General features: G+C 40.7%; 1 protein-coding gene across 3 annotated transcripts in view; it reads left to right on the forward strand.

Moving 5' to 3' along the window:
* Window positions 1–811: 811 nt before the first annotated feature.
* The window catches only part of EGFL6 (EGF like domain multiple 6), a 29,901-nt gene continuing 10,825 nt past the window's right edge, over window positions 812–19,887 (forward strand). The window contains exons 1-8 of one of the 3 annotated variants that reach the window (XM_030280934.4): window positions 812–1,056; window positions 4,932–5,041; window positions 7,194–7,286; window positions 10,089–10,208; window positions 10,991–11,110; window positions 11,808–11,942; window positions 13,660–13,782; window positions 19,136–19,462. In XM_030280934.4, coding sequence (XP_030136794.4) covers window positions 992–1,056; window positions 4,932–5,041; window positions 7,194–7,286; window positions 10,089–10,208; window positions 10,991–11,110; window positions 11,808–11,942; window positions 13,660–13,782; window positions 19,136–19,462 — 1,093 coding nt within the window. In that variant the 5' untranslated portion in view covers window positions 812–991. Of the gene's footprint in view, window positions 1,057–4,931; window positions 5,042–5,066; window positions 6,152–7,193; window positions 7,287–10,088; window positions 10,209–10,990; window positions 11,111–11,807; window positions 11,943–13,659; window positions 13,783–19,135; window positions 19,463–19,887 lie in introns of those variants that run through there. The other 2 variants (XM_030280939.4, XM_072933983.1) reach the window with 2 other exon arrangements.

Here is a 19,887-nt window from a genome sequence, read left to right on the forward strand (position 1 = left end):
GCATTTCAGAAAGACAGCAGCACAGCTGCAAACCAACAATGGCTTTTATGTCCAGCATCCAGGACAAAAAAAAGTCTTTACCATCCTGTGCAACACATAAACAGTATTGCATAAGTTTGTTTCTTTTAAACAGATTTAATTTTAGTCAGATGTCATTGAATCCTGGGGCTAAATTTGCCATATTTTGGTACCTCTGACTTCACACTGCTCCTCTCTACAAGGTGACTTTAATGTACTTTGGCGGAACATCTGTACTTTCAGAAGTCTGAAGAAATCAGCAATCCATGTTACCAACTTGGCAGTTTTTTTCTAAAGAAGATTTTTCCTAATATCCAAGTTCTTAGCATCTTTGAAAAAGTTAATTCAGGGATGGTCCTGCAAGGCAAAGCCTGGGAAGCTTTCGACGCAAATGCATTTTCCGGTGATGGAAACCCACGGCAGCGCTGCCACGGGGGCCAGCGGGTGCCTGCGAAGGCAGAGCGCCGGACACGCCGGTGTGGCACTGGTGAATCACCGGCGGCCGGTCTCAGGCTGGGCCGGGGCTCGCACCGGGGCTCGTACCGGGACTCGCACCGGGGCTCGTACCGGGACTCGCACCGGGGCTCGTACCGGGGCTCGTACCGGGACTCGCACCGGGGCTCGTACCGCCCGCCGGAGTGACACAGTTTTCCGCAGGGGAGCATCACCGTGGTTCCGTGGCCGGCTCCGGGGCAGCCTGCCCTGCTCCGGCCGGGACCACCCGCCCCTCTCCGCCGCGGTCTCTGCCCGCCCCGGCTCCAGGCGGGTCCGCCCCGCCCCGCCCGGTTATACGGCCCCGTCCCGCCGCCCGCCCGCGCTCCGGCGCTGCCGCCGCGCCGCCGAGGGACGGCCCGAGGGACAGCCCGAGGGACAGCCCGGGGGACAGCCCGAGGGACAGCCCGAGGGACAGCCCGGGGACAGCCAGACAGCACCGGGGTCGCGGCCGGGCCGCCTGCCCGCCCGTGCCCGGGCGATGGTGCCGGCGCCCGGGAGCGCCCTGCTGGCCGCGCTGCTGGCCGCCGGGCTGGCCGCGGGCAGGTGAGCGGGGCCGCGGGCGGGTCGGGCGGGAGGGGCCGGGCACGGCGGGCGCTGCTGCCCGGGGCCGGGTACCGCCGCTCCCCGGCGGCCCCGCGGGTGTCGGGCGCTCCGGCCGTGCGCGGCTGTGCGCGGGTCCCTCCCGCGCCCGTGCCCGCGGGGCTCGCCCCGCCGGCGGCCGGGCCCGGGGCCGTGGTGCTGAACGGCGCCCGCCCGGTCCGTGCGCTCCAGCGGGCCTGTGAGCCGCTCCCCGGGCTACTACACCGGAGCTGGGGATGCGTGCTCTGGGAAAAGCGGCAGCTTTAGTGGCGGGAGAACAGCTGCACCATCTGAGGGAAGGTGTGAGCACCCCTGGTTCTTGGTCTGCCAGCACAAACTGCCTTCAGAAGCAGCCAGTCACCACAGATGTTGGGTTCTCTGGAGGCAGGTATGCTTTGGAAACAGAACGAGATTTTGAGGGAGACTCAAACCACTTACTCCAGACCAAGCCATTCCAGTGTTCCCTCTCCCAATTCTCCAGAAGCAGAAGTGCTGCAGCAAGGGAATAGCCCGTAAAGGGAGAATTCGCAGGAGCTGCATATGAAGCTTTCAAGATGTTTTGTGGTTTATTTCTTTAATATGAGATCTGTGAATGGAAACATTTCATCAACAAGTGGCAGTGTGCTGTTCCAGTACATGTGAGACTGTTGAGTGGTCAGCTCCTCAGGAACTGGAAGTTAATGAACTCCTGACCTGGTCTTAGGAAAGCACATTTGTTATTCTATACCACCTCACACCATTGTCGAGGGCGAGGGAAAAGGACTGTGCTCCAGGAAGAGGGGTTCCTTCCAGTAAAGAAAACGTGGTGGAGGGAGCCTGTCCGGTCTGTTATTGGGGTATTTTTGTGTGAAATGTTTCTTTTCTTCTACCTTCCATCATTAGCATTGTTGTTGTTGCTGTTCATTTCCTTATCTCATTGCTGTTTCCAGTAAATTGTTCTCGCCTCAGCCTGCAATCTTTGCCTATTGTGCCTCCAATTCTCAGCTCCATCCTTCTGCAAGGGGAAGGGTGAGGGGAAATTGGGGAGCAAAAGAGGGTGCTGTGTGGTTGTGGAGAGTGTTGGTGGGGGGGCTGATTTGAAGAATACCATTCCTAAACCATAATAGCAATACAGGTTACAGCAGCAATAAAACTTTGTCCCACTTAATTTAAAATGGTGCTAATGGGTCACAGCAATCTTGTGACAGCTAATGCAGCCAGCTCTTTATTTCAGTCACCTCAGCTCAGGCGGTCCTGTGTTGTTGTGCTCACTGTTCATCCTTACTGTTCTTTGCTAAATGTCACAAAGTGCTATCAGCAATACCATGGCCACATAAAATCAATTACTTCTCTCCTCCCTGGGCACCCTGGACTGCTAAGTAGCCACTTGTTACCTTTAGCACCAGTGCTGCCTCTCAGAGCTCTTCAGACAGCACTCTTCCACTGACCTGCACTGTGATCTGACCTACACAGTGTGCTTCCTCTTGTCTTTCTTTTTTGGTCACATTTTTTGGCTGTAGATTCTTCAAGGCCAGGAATTTTTTGCACACTCGGCCATCTCACTCAGGTACTTTAGGTAGTTCCTCTGAAATCCTTCAGGCGTTTGAAAAAAATGAGTGGTCAGAAGTGCCCTGTGCCTCCACTCTGCGTTACTTCTTCCCCAATATCCAGGAAGGTTCATGCAACATTCTCCCAGAAAGGGTCTGCCTGCCTGAAAAATCTTCTCCTTCTACATTTTTTAAAAATGCTGAACTCCGGATAGAAATGGCTAAGCTGATGGGTATTGATTCTTCATAGGTGAGAGGGACTAACCTGGCAAAACTGGTTTTCCTCCCAGATTTTGGGATCTAGTTGATCTTTTCCTCTGGCAAAAGTAAGTTTTATCTTGATGCTTCTTGTGAAAATCAGAACAAGTATTTCGACCTTGTCCAGGGCAATATCTATAGAGCTCAGGTATGTTAATTTAATTTGCAGCTCTATGGAACATTCCCCAGTTTTAAGGAACATTTGTTCTGAAATCTTGAGAGATATTGTATACTTCATAATGACTTTTTAAAAAGTAAATTATTAAACAAATGATTAGTGAATCCATTTTTCCTGTAAAAATGAGCACCTTTTGTAAAGGAATGAGATCCTCCTTCCTCCAGGCTTTAGGCATTTTAACCTTCCAGGGGAGTCATGGCACTATCCAGATGCATTCAAAGGGATTCTCTGGGACGCAAGCAGAATGTACATTTACTATCCAGGTGAATTCAAGGCCACTTTCTAGTCTGCAAGCAGAACATATTTTCTTTAACTTGTATACTTGCAAGTGATGTGAGGCAGCAGCATGTGGATAACAAAATGGAAAAAGGTTATTTTATTGTCTATAGGGTGCAGAGGCAGGGTGCTGATTTGTCACAGGCACAGGGGAATTAGAGCTGTTCAACACACTTTTCCACCTGTCTGAAGATGTTCATGCACAAGAACGTGTACTCCTGTTAACTGCATCACTGCATTGATGGCAAAGGTTGGTGGCTTCAGAACAATTTGTTCCAGTACTGAAGCTTATCTACTTGCCAGGTGACATGAAGACCATCTCTTTGCATAGAGTATCTCAGATACATGAGCTTATGCATTTCCTCTGAACTCCTATTTCCAATGGTTCAGCTACTAAAGAAAACTCTGGAGTAACATCTTGTGTCTTTGAAGTGTATGCATATATTTGTTCTAGTTTGCCTCAGTGATGTTTGCAGGAACTGTTTTGATGTCAGTGTGACTGTTACAGATAAGCACAGGAGGATGCATGCAAAGCAGTCCTGTAATCTGATAAAATATTACCTTTTTTTTGTGCCTCAGATTAAAAAAATGTAAAATTTCATGCCTGATGGCTTTTTCCACCATTTTTTTCCCCACCATGAGATTTCTGTTGCAGTGTATTGTCCCTCCTCAGGAGCCCAAATCACTTAGTACAAAGCTCTCACCACACAGGAATTTTCTGGGTCAAATCCAACACTTTGGACTCTCTGAAGAAAATGCATTTTAAATTATGACTCGGATAAAGCAATGGGGACAGAGCATTTTGGATAAAGGAAAGAATTTCATAAAGGGGACAGGCATGTGACAACTTAAGTAACAGCAAGCAGAGGGAGAAGAGAATTAAAGTCACAGCACACATAGAAACACAGAGGAGGTCTAGAAGATTTACACAGTTATGGATTTCCATCAGATATATAATTTTGGCAACTAATATGGCAGGTCTTCCAACTCTTGCAGCTGTTGATCTGCACAATGACTTTGAACCGCCTGAGCTTATTGACGGGTGAAATTAACATTAATTTGTATGGTTAGGGGGTCTCATTCAACCAGAATGCTTGGGGCTGTCTGCAGTTATGCAATCGCTTTGCATGTATGCAGTAGCTATGAGCCTGCAAGTCACTAGCTTTTATGGGACTGACTGATGTCCTCAACATGCTTTTCTGTAGAATCAGTCTTTCATCATCCAAGGCTGTCAGTTATGGCATCATATATTCCATCCAGTTGTTCATGTGACACAAACTGAGGCAGCCCTGTTGACTTCATTGATGTTAAGATGACCCATTCTAGCAAGGGAGCTAGCTGGGTTTTTTTTCCTTTCCGTGTTTCTCATTAGAAAGTATTTACCCCGCACAGTTAATTTATTGCAGGTGAAATATCCCCATCATCCCAGTTTCTCTGATCAAATGGAGGTCTGCATTCCTGTCTAGGAACGATGCTCTAGGTTTGGTGAAAAGGAAATGGCTGACAGTGGATAAAACATAAGAGAATTGTACAAAGGGGTGTGCAGAGGAATGGACTAGAGCATTTTCCTGCTGGACTAGTGTTTGTCCTTCCTTACTCAGCTCGAGAGCTCGTGGGCAGCTGGGGGCTGTGAGCCAGCCTGGGGTGTGTCGCTACGGCTCCAGGTTGGATTGCTGTCCTGGCTGGAGAAAGAACAAGGGCCACTGTGAAGGTAACATTAACTTTCTGCTTGTTTCCTGCCAGAGGTTACAGAAGGGAAACTCCTGAGGAGTGAAATCTCCTAACTCTGTGAGAAAGCAAATAAAATATGCATGAGAGACTATATCCAAAGCTTGAGAGCTTTGGATAAATAACACCAAACCATAACTTGCACATTCAGAAATTCTTAGATCCAGAAGGCACCATCTGTTCTAATCTCCTGCACAGCCCTGGTCAGTGGCTACACTGTTACAGCTGTTGAGTACGTGCCATAAATGCAGTGTTTTCTAATGCTATATAAGGACCCCCAAAATGATTTAATATCAGTTGGTATCCTTTATCTTCAGATTACACAGCCTTTGAGAACCAGAAGGTTTTAACTTTCTAAAAATATAAATAAAACTCAAGCAGTAAGTGCCCCTGATTTGAGCTTGGGTATCCAGCCAGCATTCTGGTGTGTGGATTGTTTGCTTAATGAGGAGGCAATGACTCTTAGGACACATCTAATCTGTGAAAGGTCTACATATCCCAAGGAGAATACAGTGTGGAATCTTACTCTCCAATTGTACTTGGGCAAAATACAACAAAATCATAAAATATATGTTTTAGATCTTTTTCAGATGTTGCACTTGCTGTCACAGAGATTCTGGCCTTTTATATCTAGTGAATTTGTATAGAGGCTTAAGATTATTCATGGCTGAAAATCCATATACTAAAAGGGAAAGATGCTAAAATGCCTCTGCTCTGTATATGTGATATGCCATAAAAAAAAAAAAAAAAAAAGAAAAAGAAAAAGGGATTATTGTAGTATTTCTTGCATTGTTTAAATGCACTCCAGTTTTGATGCAAATTAATACCTGGAGAGATAACTGGCAAATGTAACTTTTGATCAGCCAGTGGAGTAGTTTGTCTTGTTTTAAAGCAATAGGTTTTCATAAAATTTGAAGACTGTTCTTGGGCAAATCACTTTAAGCCACCTATAATGTAATTCTGCATTGTAAATCCAGATGTGGTGTTTTTCTCTGCTTCATTGCTAACACTGCAAACTGGTCTTTTGCAGTCTTGCATCCCCTCAGTTATAGGAGAGAAATGTGTCCATCCCATGGGAGAACATCCCAAGCAGGTATGCTTTGGATCCCAGGGGAACAAGCTGGTCTTGCAGTGTGCCACATTGCATTCAGGGCTGGAAGAAGTGTAGAAAAATGCCTCAATCTGCAGAGTTAGTACCTTCTGAATGTGTCTGTTAATGTAGGGAAGATACTTGAATTCAGAAAAATTAATTTTAATATTAATTTTATTACATAGTAGCTAAACTTTCCTATAGTTTGCAGATCAGCTGAACTACACAAGGAATTGAGATTCACATCCTGGTGCGCACTCTTTCACTGTTTCCTAAGAGGTTGTCCTGATATAAATGCATGTTTGCTTTGCTCTTCCTGAATAACCCCCATGCTGATTGAAGTGATTTCAGGAGCCTTAAGGCTTATAAAAGTCATCATTTAATTTCTGATTGGTGATCCAGAGGACTTAGAGTTGCTTTTCAATGCATCCAGGTTAAATGCAGCCCTCTCAAATGACTGCAAACATGATGCAAATATGCGCGCTGGGATGTGTGCTAAGGACAGTTGCCTGATGACAGATGTGCTCTGGATGTTCCTCCATGGGATAGACACGTTCCTCAGCTGTAACTGAGGAGATCCAAGACTGTAAACTGCTATAGGATTATGTGTCTCCTGTGTCTCTAGGAGAGTGCTGCTGCCTCTTCCCTGCTCCAGATGCCAAACATAGCAATTCAAGCTGTTGGCCAGCTGCTTCTCACATAGGCTTCCTAAAAAAAAAGAAAAAGGCAGTACAAAACTAAATATGGCTTGTAAGCATTGCAAGGGAAAAAAAAAAAAAAGAAAAAAAAAAAAAAAAGAGGGAGAGACCTGTTGTCTTCACAAACCTGGAAAAAAACAAATTCTTGTAATTAATGTTAGTGCCACTATTCTCGAGCCCAAATAAAGTGTTAATCAGTAGTTACTGTGCTTAGACTAGAGGGAGAGGTGTGGAGGATGCTGAACTTGTGCAAAATCTTTTAGGCAACTAAGCAGGGCAAAAGTTCTCAAATAGAATATTTCAAACTTTTTATTTTTCTCTCTCCTTTCTCTGCCTGACTCCACCAGCTACCTGTGGACATGGTTGCAAGTATGGCGAGTGCATGGGACCAAACAAATGCAAATGTTTCCCTGGATTTACAGGGAAAACCTGTAATCAAGGTTTGTGCATATGCTCCAGAAAGGAGACTGTTGGTTTTCTGTTTTCTTATCTTGTACTATGGTTTTTGTCATCTTCCAAAGCAGTAAACCAGGATGTTGTCTTGTTTATGTAGAAGAACTTAAGAATTTAAGACTTTTGCATCTCCAGCATCCCAGGCAAGCTCTAGGCCTCCTTCAGCAGACAAAAGTTTGAACCTATATTGTTTATCTCCTATGGGCTGATGACAAGGGCAAAGTTATGTTTATAGTCAGAGGATTAAGGCATGGAGAGATTATATAGGAAGGTATCAGAAGAGATGGAAGCCAGTTACAGAACCCATGTTATTTTCTTAACTAGCAGCCCTTATTTATTTTTAAATTAATATCCTAGTCAGAAAGACTTGCAATTATATTTTAGATGTGTAATTTATCAATCTGCCTGGGCTGTTTGTATATGCTGATAGTATTTCTGAGAACCATCACCGGGAGTCCTTAGAATTGCATTTTCAGAAACTTTAAATGCACCATTTCCCCCCCATAAATTTAGAATTCAACATGGAAATATTTCAGTGAACACATTGGTAAGAACTCAGCTTTTTTTTTTTTTTTTTTCCAAAATACAACATCCCTGTCTTGGATCAGATGAAAGGAGCAGGTCAATGTGCATGGAGAGGCAAATGAGTGAACTGTAGGTGCTATGATGGAAACATGACATAAAGGCCACACAAATGACTAGGTCTGTCCTTGCTACCTTCCTAAGCTCCTGCAGACTTTGCTTGAAAATATTGCATTGGCATGCTAAATACACATATTTTATAGCCAAAACAGCCCATTTATTACACAGTATCTTTCAAACAATATGCCCTAAAGATGTGCTATTAAGTATTTTGGGAAAATCCATCTTTTGCTCTTTCTCATAGGCAAAGAAATTAACTCCTCAGTACCACTAGAGAGAAAAGGGAAACAGCAGCTGTGGTCATATGTAAAAAATATATAAGTACCACTTACAACTTCGGCCTCTAAACACAGAAGTTTAATCTCAAAAATTCTTTGGCATCTTAAATGTTGCTAAAAGGCAACCCGCAGCTTTTAGGTGCTTTCCATACAGTAACTCTATGTGCATTTGACATGCTCTCCATAGGCAACCTGGTCAGTTCTGTGCACTTCAGCAGATTCCAAAACGGAGGCTTGCAGGAAGCACTGCACAGACCTACACATGCAAACTCCCTGTTAGCTCCTGGGCTTTTCTACCTTCTGAAGCAGGAGCAGGATTTTTTCAGTGGGGTGGTGGCTGGTACAGACCAGAAGTGTCCAAGTGTCCAAAGCTGTTTGTTTTAACAGTATAGCTGTATAGGCGGTCATGTTCCATCAGCCAGGAGTGCTAATACCCACTTTTAATTTACTGGCAGATGTAGCCTTGGTCTGTCCTTACAGCAGAATGTCCTGCTGAGCAAGCTCAACATGAGCTAACTAAAATAACAGAGATAAGGGGACTGTATTAGTCTGCCACCAAGTCTGAGCTAAATTAGCCTTATCTCCATAGGTTCTTTTTTAGAGAACAATGCTATTTGTGCATTGTGAGAGATAGGTACAGATAAGCGCTTTTGAAAATATATGGTCTAAATAGAATAACTTTTGTCCTCCAGTTTGCTCTGTAGTTTCTTTGTTAAGAGACTCTTTATTGGAGTCACAGTAGCACAAAAATCCAGTGTGATTTGCAAGCAGACAGGCTGTCCTTTTTCAAACAGACCCTGTGAATATAATAGAATACAACCCTCTCTCTTTCCTGGACTGAGCTGTAACAAACACTTGTGCATCTCCACAAAATTTATGCTTTTAATGGTCTGGAGGTTTTGTTCCTGTGGTCTGCCGGGTGTGACACAAGAACAGATGCTTCTCCCATTGGAAGTAGAGTTGCACAAGCTCAGAGCTTGCCTGGAGAGTTGCATCTCTGCTGAAATCATATTGTCAGTCATATGTGCTGTTAAACACATATTGAATGGGCTGCATATGCTGGTGCATTCTATAAATGACTTCCATCTATTTACTAATCACTACAAGCGGTAGAAGTGTCAGGTCATGGAAGTAAAAAACACAGATGTTGTCCCTTTGTCACAGGCCAAATATCATTGTCAGCACTGCTCACCCTGTGCCACACAAATGAACGTTCTAGAATTCTCATTTTCTCCCTGTGAAGGATAGATTTTAGGAATTTGAAATTGATTTCGTTTCCAAAAAGCCTTTAAATCCTGGGTTTTGAGAAGGATTTAGGATGTTTCATTCTAAGGATCTGCAGAATTTTGAGATCTTTTTAAAGACACATAATTATTAACATAAATTGTATTTAATTTCTGCTACTGGTAACCTTGGTACTAGTGCATAGCTCAGAAAAATTAAAGTAAAATCTTTCTTTCACTTTATCTCAATCTGCTTTGCTGTTTTTAGCCTCATGTTTTTGCCTTTCTAATACAGAGGTCAACTGGAGGGCTAGAACCAGAAAAAGTCCATTAAAAAAACTCCCAGAAAAAGATTAGCTACGATTCTCTCCAGCCCTCCACTTCTTCCTAACAAGCTGCCAGATGTGGCCAAAGTTTGCATTAATTTTTCCAGTGTAGAGGTCTGTGTATGTTGGTTTCACTAGCAGCCTTTCAGCCAGATGGTCTCCTAAACTCTCATTTGCAAGGGGCTGGTTTATTTTCCATCCAGACAATTTCACTCTGGGGAACTCCACACATTAGGCAATATAATCCACCTATATATATATATATGCATGAATATATGTATAAAAGCCCAGCACTCACTCAGTTCCGATGACTTCTGCAGATCTGAATGAATGTGGACTGAAGCCACGTCCCTGTGAGCACAGATGTATGAACACACATGGCAGCTACAAGTGCTATTGTCTCAATGGGTACATGCTCATGCCAGATGGCACATGTGCAAGTAAGTAACAGAGCTGATGGAACAGGATCATCTAATCACATCTAATCCCAGCAGATTTTCTTCTTGTGATGAACTGATTTAGCTTATGCAGGATGGGGTCTTTGCCCCTGCTCTCTGGTATCATCACAGCTGAAAGAGGCTTCCTATTTGGTAGTTCCTGGGTAAAGTAAACTAGTCTTCAGAGGTGTTTTGGACCTGAAAGAAGTAAAATTCTTTGGTTCAGATGAAGAACAGCTAGTATGATCTCAATGTATAGTCCTGCCAGTTCATCTGTTGAATAACGACAACTGAATGTATTCAAGCAAAGCACCAATATAATTACTTTTTCCTGTGCTGAATTTCATGTCATTATTCCTTGCTTTACCTTTCTGTGCTCCTAACCAAATTTTTTTTTGTCTGTGTTAATATGCTTTCGACAGTTGATGAAAACTTCTCTTGCAAACATTTGCTGTATGATCTAAGGCTTATCTAAACATATGAAAATAGGTATTTCTACCTATCTTCTTTGTCTTCAAGCCAGCATGAAATGGAAAGCATTCAGCTTTTTTAGCCAACCTGATTTTTCAGACCTGGGGAAGCTTCTAGTTTTTAGGTGACAGAGCTTTGTTTGTAGAAAATATCTCATGGACTCCTAAATTTTTATATGTTAATTCATAAGCAGCTTTATTTATAATGAATGGATTTTTGATATTCTGAATAATTTCTGTGTTTATCCTAACTTAAAATTGTGTGATTTCAACATAGAATTTTGCTCTTCTTGTTATTCTAAATGCTGTTTTCAGGTTCTAGGACATGTGCCATGGTGAATTGTCAATATGGATGTGAAGAAGTCAAGGGACAGGTGCAGTGTCTCTGTCCATCAGGTGGCCTTCAGCTGGGACCAAATGGAAGGACATGCATTGGTATGGTTAGAGAGCTCACTCTCATCTTCTTTTCTGCAGGATCCCCATAAGGAGCCATATGATTCTGGGGAAAGGTTAGGAAGTAGTTAACCCTCCTCGCTCACTTAAATAATGCTTCTTGTTGCTCACAGTGTGATAAAAATTTTCATACTTTTATTAAAACTTATTTTTTCTTGAACTACTGGCCATGTAATTATTTGGATAACTCTTATTCTCCAGTAAATAACTCAATATTTTGGCATCAACAGACAGAGTCATCAACAGATTCAGTTTCTCCCTATTGGTACGAGGCCATTAATTACTGTGCTTTGCCTGCAGGAAGCTGCCCTGCTGACATAATGTATTATAGGATTTGGGCATTTTGTTTGGATGGGGCTTTCTTTTATTGTGATGACCCACAATACAAACTTCTCAATTTTTCTCTAGAAGCCTCAACATTACCTGTGAGTTTCCTGTGATGAAGAAAGCATTGCTTATAATATGTGGTGCTGTGTTCTTCCATAAAGTTAGATCACATTTTACTGCTTCACTCATACGAACACATGCGAAAACCATCACCAAATGTGAAATTATAAGATTTATTTATTAAGGTTTTTTTGTGACAGCCAAGAACAAATAATTCTCATGCAAATCCCAGTGAGTTTTTTCCTATTTTACCTTGTCATGGATCTGACCAGCATCCCTTCTCCTGCTGTAGACATCGATGAATGCTCCACTGGCAAAGCTGTCTGCTCGTACAACCGCCGATGCGTCAACACGTTTGGAAGTTTCTACTGCAAGTGCCAGCTGGGATATGAACTAAAATACACCAGTGGCCGCTACAACTGTGTGGGTAAGAGCTAGCCCGTGGATGTTCCTTCTTCATTCTTTTTATTCCCCCAGAGTGCATCTTCCCTGTGCTTGCCCCCAGCATGTTGTCCTGTCCTGGGGATGCTGCCTCAGAAATGGGTAAAAGGTGTCGCACTAAGAATATTCTTGATGGACTTTGAATTCTTCTCTGTTGTTTTTTTTTTTTTTCCTGTAGCCTTATGAAGAAACAAATCACTGGCACTTACAGTTTAAATTGCCTCATTGTGATGAGTCAAGATGTGCAAGAGCTTGTTCTAAGTTGACTAAAAATATGCTAATTTTGGTAAAGGTTTAAAGAACCATTATTTTGTTGTCTTGGTTTCAAACTGTGATGAATAATCGGTCCCACTATATTTTTTCCTTTTTTCATGTCATTATTGATGAATGTGAAGTAAGTGCCTTCATGACTGTAAAAACAGTTATTTGGATGATTTGAACAGAACTTGAGGGAAAAAAAAAGAATGAAAATAGTAGGTTTCAATTATTTTTCAGGTTTCTGTTGCATGACCAAGTTTTTCCCTGACAAAAATAAATACAGGCAAAAAGTTATCTTGACATGCTCAGGTGTTAAAACAAAAACGCTTAACTGTTTCAATCCATTAGCTGAATGCTGGAAGAACAGCAGAATGTAAGTTACTGCAGCAGGTGCTGCAGGAGTATTGTTCAAGCTGTTGACTACACAAGGATCCAAAAGTATTTGAACTACTGCACATGCATAAAAAAGAGAATTAATGGGATTTTTTTATATTTAATTGCTATTGGAAGTGAGGAATGGGAGGAAGACCATAAGGCAGGTTTGGAGACTTAAGCTTACATTTCATGTCTGCAAACCCTGAGAGACTTCAAATGGAAAAAAAAATTTATTTTCTCATACAATATGTGTGCACGAGAGAAAAATTGGAACAGTCTCAGTAGTGAGGATTTTATTTGCAAACTTAACTCGCACTTTCAGACACACCAGACTTTGGAGTCAGTCTTCCTGCTACTTGTTTGTTTGCTGACTTACATTATGAGAGGACCTGTCAGCTGCTAAAAATGATGCAATCTGGATAAAATGTGAGTACTACAAACATTTGTGTACCAACATGACTCCCTCATGTGGGATAAATCAGAAACATCTTTGTAATGGAGCAAAATCAAATACTCTTGGTGCTTGTACATTTTGCTGTGAGTTGAATGTAGTATTTTCTGTTGAATTTTCCTTATTATATTTTTTTTTCATGCAGCATCATATATATGCTGGAATGTGAGAGTTATCCTAAAGATCTTGAAATCTTGGCATGCTCAGGGTTACTTTCCATTGCATTCTTTCTACAGTGAATGAAAGAATGAGAATGTTTTGGTGAACTCTTTTTTAATTGTTGTCACCCATTCTCTCGGTGTTTTGTGCATTTTGTTAATAGAAGAGCATGTGCAACCTATAGTTTGAATCCTGTTCTCAGTCAGAAAATCACTGCATTCACCTTGTCTTTACTGGGATGGATGTTTTCCATGGATGCATACACCAGCATCTGTGCATTTGGAGCTGACACCAAGCATTCTCTCCTAGTGTGAATCCTTCTGCCTCTGATGGTCACAGCACTGTCTTGGTCTGACATTAGTGCTTACAGTAGCTGGAAAGAGATGGATGGTACAAACAGGCTGTCAGGAGCCTTGGTTTTTAAGACAGTTTTCACTGAAGCATTTATATCTTCCCCCAGATGTAAATGAATGCGTGACAAATAGACACAGGTGCAACCTCCATGCAGAGTGCCTCAACACCCAAGGATCCTTCCAGTGCAAATGCAAACAGGGCTACCGAGGAAGTGGATTTGATTGTGCTGGTGAGTACCACTGGATGTCAGCAATAGTGCTGTGTTGTTTTTCTTCAATGATTGATCATAACAAGGCATGTTCTGAGAAAAGTCATGCTGAACAGTGCTACAATACCAACAATGCAAGACCTCTCCACAAAATAATATATTAACTGCATGACTCATAGCATAGTCAATACAAGTATCCCTTGTTCAAATTAATTTTGCCTGTAAGTCTTCAAGTCTCATGTCTAGGAATTGCAAGTAGAACAGAGAAATGAATTTGTCTTGAAGAAACAGAGAAAATAGTTTAAAAAAATCTACTGTGATTTCTCAATGAATTCCCCAGGTTAGCTCCTTGGAGGGATGTGCAGTTCCTCCCAGAAGGCTAACTTAGCAAAAATGAGAAAAGGGAGAAAAGCTGTGACTTCTCTGTTAAATTGTTTTCACTTTGCTTGTCTATTGAATATGGAAGAGTCCTATAAAGATGTCATTTCTCAGTTTAACTGAATATGACCCTTCAAGAAGAAAGAAAGAAAGGCTGCCCTTGTCTTTATATTTAAAATGAACCTTTTAATCTATACCTATGTTAATCCTGGCAGATGTTTCTCCTGCAAGATCATTAAAGATGTTTTCCTCAAGAGGACACGACCTCTGTTCAAACATTTAAAAAGTTTTTGTCTGTAGCAAATGAAATCTACATAATATATAAATCTTCTCAAGTAATGCTTGATCAGATATGTCTTATGATTATCCTTCATGGTCACAGATATTCTCTGAGTCCTCTATTGTTCATGTTCCTACTCCCACTAAGGTAGCAATTGAAACTTAAAATACACACTGATAAATTAATATTTTCACAGAATATTTTGAATTGCAAGGGATCCACTAATCCAACTCCTGCCCCTGAACAGTAGAGCACCATTTTGTTAAGTGTCAACTTTCAGTAAAAAAAATGTTGACTTTTAACAAGCAAAAATAAACACACAAAAACCTAGCTGTTACTGAACGGTTTGATATGGGCATGGATTCTAAACTGCAGAACTTGTTTAGAACATTCTTCTACTCAAATTCAATGTTGAGCCAGGTTCTTTGCTAGACCACATCTCTTGTGATATGTCACTGCTGCTCACTGAAATGGAAGGACGCATTTGACTGGATATCAAAGCAAACTGACCTGACACATCTTGGTGTGTGGTACAAAATGTACCACAGGTGAAATGTTAAACAAATACATCTCTGAGAAAAATAGTCTGGGGTTTTTTGGGTTGTTTGTTTGTTTGTTTGTTTTGGTTTTTTGTTTGTTTGGGTTTTGTGTTGGTTTTTTGTGGTTTTTTTTTAATTATTTGCCTTTTTAATGAGAAAGTAAAAAAATTCCAGGGATATTTTCTTTTTGACTAACTCCATGTATAAAATATTTTTTCATCAAGCAAAAACATTTCAACAAGAATGATTGCTTACATATAAATAACAGAAATATTTTCACTTGTGGCGTGAAATTTTTTGATGTCTAGCCCTGTAAAAAAAATCAGTTCTGAAGTCAGATGATTCCTGTCTTCTCATAGGTGTCTCTTTTTGCCCTCTGCCTACTTCTTCCTGTCATATTTCCAATTACCGAAATCCATTTGTTGTTTAGAAGAGGAAGGATCAATGCCATTCATAAACTTAATAGAACACACCAAATGGAAAATAGATTTATTATAAGAGAGGATAGAAGATTAACATACAGTAATGAGAGCAATCAGAGCCACATGCAGGTCAAAAGTTGAGGGTCCAGCTAGAAAGTTGTAAACAACAATAGAGGAAGATTAAAATACAATCAGTGGTAGGGGAACCCTGAAATGTAGAGATGCTAAATAGAGACTGGTTTCTCTGGTGGTAATTCTCCCACATATAGTTTCTCTTTTAAAGGAAAGTGGAGGAGATTCTTTTAGCTCTGAATGTTTCAATAGTTGACTTTTACTGCAATCCTCAAGAACATCTGACCAGAGTAACTCATGGGGGCAGGACATGTCTTGCTACCGGAGAAAATACTTTTTTCAAACAGTGACACAAACAATTGGATGTACCAACCAACAGTGAAACACTAACTGTTCTCCATGTCATGTGGCAATTGATTTGGCTGCCTTTACTGCAGCCATAAGAAAATTTGCTATTGGGTTTAATGGGATGAGGACACCATCTTGGGCATTTAGGAGCTGAAGACTGTGGCTTCACACTTTTTTTGGTGACAATGGCTATAGTTCCTGCAGCCCATTTCAGTTCCCATCAGGGCTTCTGCTGCAGCTGAACAAAAGCCTTCTTAAATAGGTCTCCAGTACTCCACATAATTATTCCCACAGAGATGGAATTCTGTTTTCACAGGGAAGCATTAGTTCTTAATAGCAATTGTGTCTAGTATAAAAAAAAACCTGGCTACTATGGAAGCAGTATTTGCTTTTTTAAAAAAATGAAAACAATTTTAATATATAACTTAATTCTTGGATTATGAAAGGAAAACAATTAAGCACAATGCTTATAATGAAATTCCTGTGGCTACATCTCATGCCATCAAATAACCTAATAAGTGACATAATATATAATTCACCTTTGCAAAGAAGGTGGTAGAAATTCTTTCATTCAATTTCTATGTCAATCCACTGACTTGGAGAAAGCTGCTGAAACGCCAGGCTGCAAACACTGCTGCTGGTATAGATATGACCTGTGATTATTAAGGCTCCCTTTGGCCATTTAATACTCCTGTATGTATGAAATATTGGAGACCATTTCTGAACTGTCTGTAGCACACATGCTTGAGAATCCATAGAGATGGTTCAATTTGAACAATCCCTAAAAGCGTCCTAGTCGTTTCCACATCTGGCCTCTATCTTGCTGCAATCTGTTGCTGTTCTCATGTTCGTGTGTTTCCTGATTTCCTATTGTGCATTGAAAACCCACATTTCCCCTGCCACCTGCTTTTATGTGTATCTCAGCTTTTATTTAAGAATAGAGTCTCACAAGGTTCCATAAGCAATTAAGATTCCTGGGGAAAAAAAAAAAAGAACCTATTTTTTATTCATTTTTTTTAGTCCTACAAAATAACAGGAAAAATGATCACTGTCTGCATTTATCTACATATTTTGAGGCAAAGGGTCCTGAAAAATCAGTGCCACAGGTGTAGCACCCCAGAGTGCCAGAGAAGGTGAGCTGCTCCTTCAGGCAAGTCCACAGGCCATGGATTCAAAAGAACAGACTGAGTTTAAGGTGATGTATCCTTACATTGCATTAGTCCTCCTGCAATTCATGGCTAGATACAAAAAGCCTTAAATCTACACCTCTGGCTACTCTAAAGACGAATGCAAGAAAATTGGAAGAAAACTAGTGCCGTGTCCTAAAATATGCTTAGTGTCTAGAGTCTCTGTCTCCACAAACGTGGAGATTTTCATAGTGCAGCAGCAAATTGGAGTCTGCAAGCACATGGGAATTTATACCTTTTCATCCCCCTATTTTCATCACTCCTGTCAGTTGATTTTCCACTCTGCTAAATTTTGTACATACAAGGAGATTGGTTTTCTGACACCACAGAGGTTATTATGTTAAACTGTAAGAATTTTCCATTTCATGAGGAAAACTTCAAAGCAGAAACTAAAAGCAGATGTTCAGGTTTGATGAGCAGTCAGTCCTGTGGCCTTGAAAATCCCCATAGCCTCTCTGTTAAAAGCATGACGTTTCTTGTTACCGATAGTCAAGAGGAAATTTGTTTGGAATTAAGCTTTCCTGTTAATTTTTATTGCTGAATTCTGAGTTTAGACCTCGGGAACCTTACAGCCTTCATGACATCATCCTCCAGAGGATATTTAGTGCAGTATTAGTAAAGAGCTTATTTGCAAGTATTTGACAAGCAAGCCTATAAGTTTTATCAAAAAGAAGGAAGAACAAATCCTCAAGTCTGACTTTCATTTCACTGGCATCTGTTTACTTCAACAGCAATCTCAAAAACACTTAAATGCTACAGTGAGCACACCAAGAGTCTGATTCTGTTCCTGACATACTAAATAGCATGCAGCTGCACTTGCCATAGATAAAATGTGACAAATTCACAGTGACAGAACTGTATTTTCCAGAAGTAAATATAAATTCAGAGAACTTTCCTATTTTCCTACTAGACTGCAGTTCTATTTTATTTACTGGTGTTTTTTCTTTTGCTGTGTCTCTATGAAAAGAGGCACAGAGAAAACAATACTCCCCAAGATTCCAAGTCCAGTCCATCTGTCCCAAAGTACTACTATAAAATTTTCCTAAATACAAAGTGAGGAGCAAAATATGAACATATTCTTATTCTTGCCCTGATAATATAATCATTAGACAGCAGAAGCAGAGGGAAATAAAAATAGCTGTCTTCCACCATAATTTTTTATCCTAAAAGACTGTAGGCACTGCACCATCAATAATGATTGAGAATCAAAGGTGGGAAGTAGTATATGAGGCTATTCTGATCCACTGATAAAAATAGTTTCTCCCTATGAAAGATCTTTTTTATAGCACACTGAAACTGCTCAGCTTTCATTGTTTCCTCAGTGGTTCACATAAAAGACTCAAACTGTCAGTAGTTTATGACATAGTTGTGCACAACATTTGATAGTAGTATCCAAAAGGATAATTCCAGAAAAATTAAAATAACTGCACTTTATCCAAAACTATAAGATACAGTATTTCATGTCCAAGAGGAATCATAAACCAGTAAATTCTCAAGAAATGTTACATTTATGTTCTAGTTCATCTTGGGATTTCAAGATGGTAACAATTTGTCATTCTTAGATGCTTCTCGGAATTTTGTTTTTTACCCCTTACAATTAAATAAGAGCTAAAAGAAATATGATGGAGGAGCTTGATGTATGTCTTCTCAAAATATCCTCCCTTTCAGTAGCTTTCAGCCTGCCATGAAAGGAAAATTAGACCAGAGAAGTTCACAAAAGATAGCTAAGATAAATACTCATTAATATTAGGCTGCAGTTGTTGTGGAGGGGATCCCAGCTCCATGGACAATTTTAGTCCAAAAATTGAAGAAGGATTTTTGGTTTTTTTGCCTGAGCTCCGGTGTAAAAATAATTTAAGTAAGGGTCTCTATGGCCTGTGTTACTCCTGTGTTACACAGGAGTCCAAAGAGATCATTACTGAGGGTTTCTTTGGTCTTTTCACTGAAACTCAGAGCTGTCTGTAGAACAGAGCTGAGCATGTCCATGTGTGTTTGGTTCTGTGCAGAACTGAACGTACGTCTCATAGTAAAGAGTTTAATTCTATGGGTCTCTGGACCTTGTAAAGGACACCATGGTCTCATTTAAAGGCATTGTCACTGCTGAATGTTTCCTTAGATTAATATTTTCTATTTTCTTCTTGGTTCTAGTTATCCCTGAAAAGTCAGTGAAGGAAATTGCAAGAAGCCCTGGAACAGCTAAAGACACAATTAAGAAACTTTTTGCACAAAAAAGCAGTGTGAAAAATCATAAAACAATCAAGAATGCAATCCCAGAAGCAGCTGTGACCCCACCTTCTAAGATGCACTTGCAGTTGCTGGACTATGAAGTTGGTATTGGTCTTGGTGGGAGCTACAGTGAGGAAGAGAAAGAAACTGCAGCTGCTGCAGAAGAGGTGGGAGAAGAGTCAGATGAAGAGGAGAAGGAAGATTTTGAAAATCAAATTGATGAGCGAAGCCTTAGAGGGGATGTCTTTTGTAAGTTTCTTGTTTTTTAAAATATCTGGCTTCAACATAAATATGTGTAAACACTAAAAAATCATAACAAAACATTACAGACACTTTATTAGAATTTACTTGTAGAAAACGAATCATAGAATCATAGGATGGTTAGGTTCTAGTTAATGCTTTTAAAAATATGTTTGAAGACTTTGAAAAACACAGCAAGAAATTGTACAGTGTATTGGAACTAGATGGTCTTTAACGTCCTTTCCAACCAAAGCAATTCTATAATTACAACTAGTTTTTAGTACAGTTGTCTCAGACAAATATTCTTCAAGGTAGTAGCAAAAATAATTATGATGAAGAACATATGCTGCCAATAGTTAATTCATTACATTTTCTCTTTCCAAAGTATAGAAAAATAATAAAAACTATCCCACATAAATTAAAATTATAATAAT

This window comes from Taeniopygia guttata, chromosome 1 (genome assembly GCF_048771995.1).
Source record: "Taeniopygia guttata chromosome 1, bTaeGut7.mat, whole genome shotgun sequence".
Taxonomy (NCBI): domain Eukaryota; kingdom Metazoa; phylum Chordata; class Aves; order Passeriformes; family Estrildidae; genus Taeniopygia; species Taeniopygia guttata.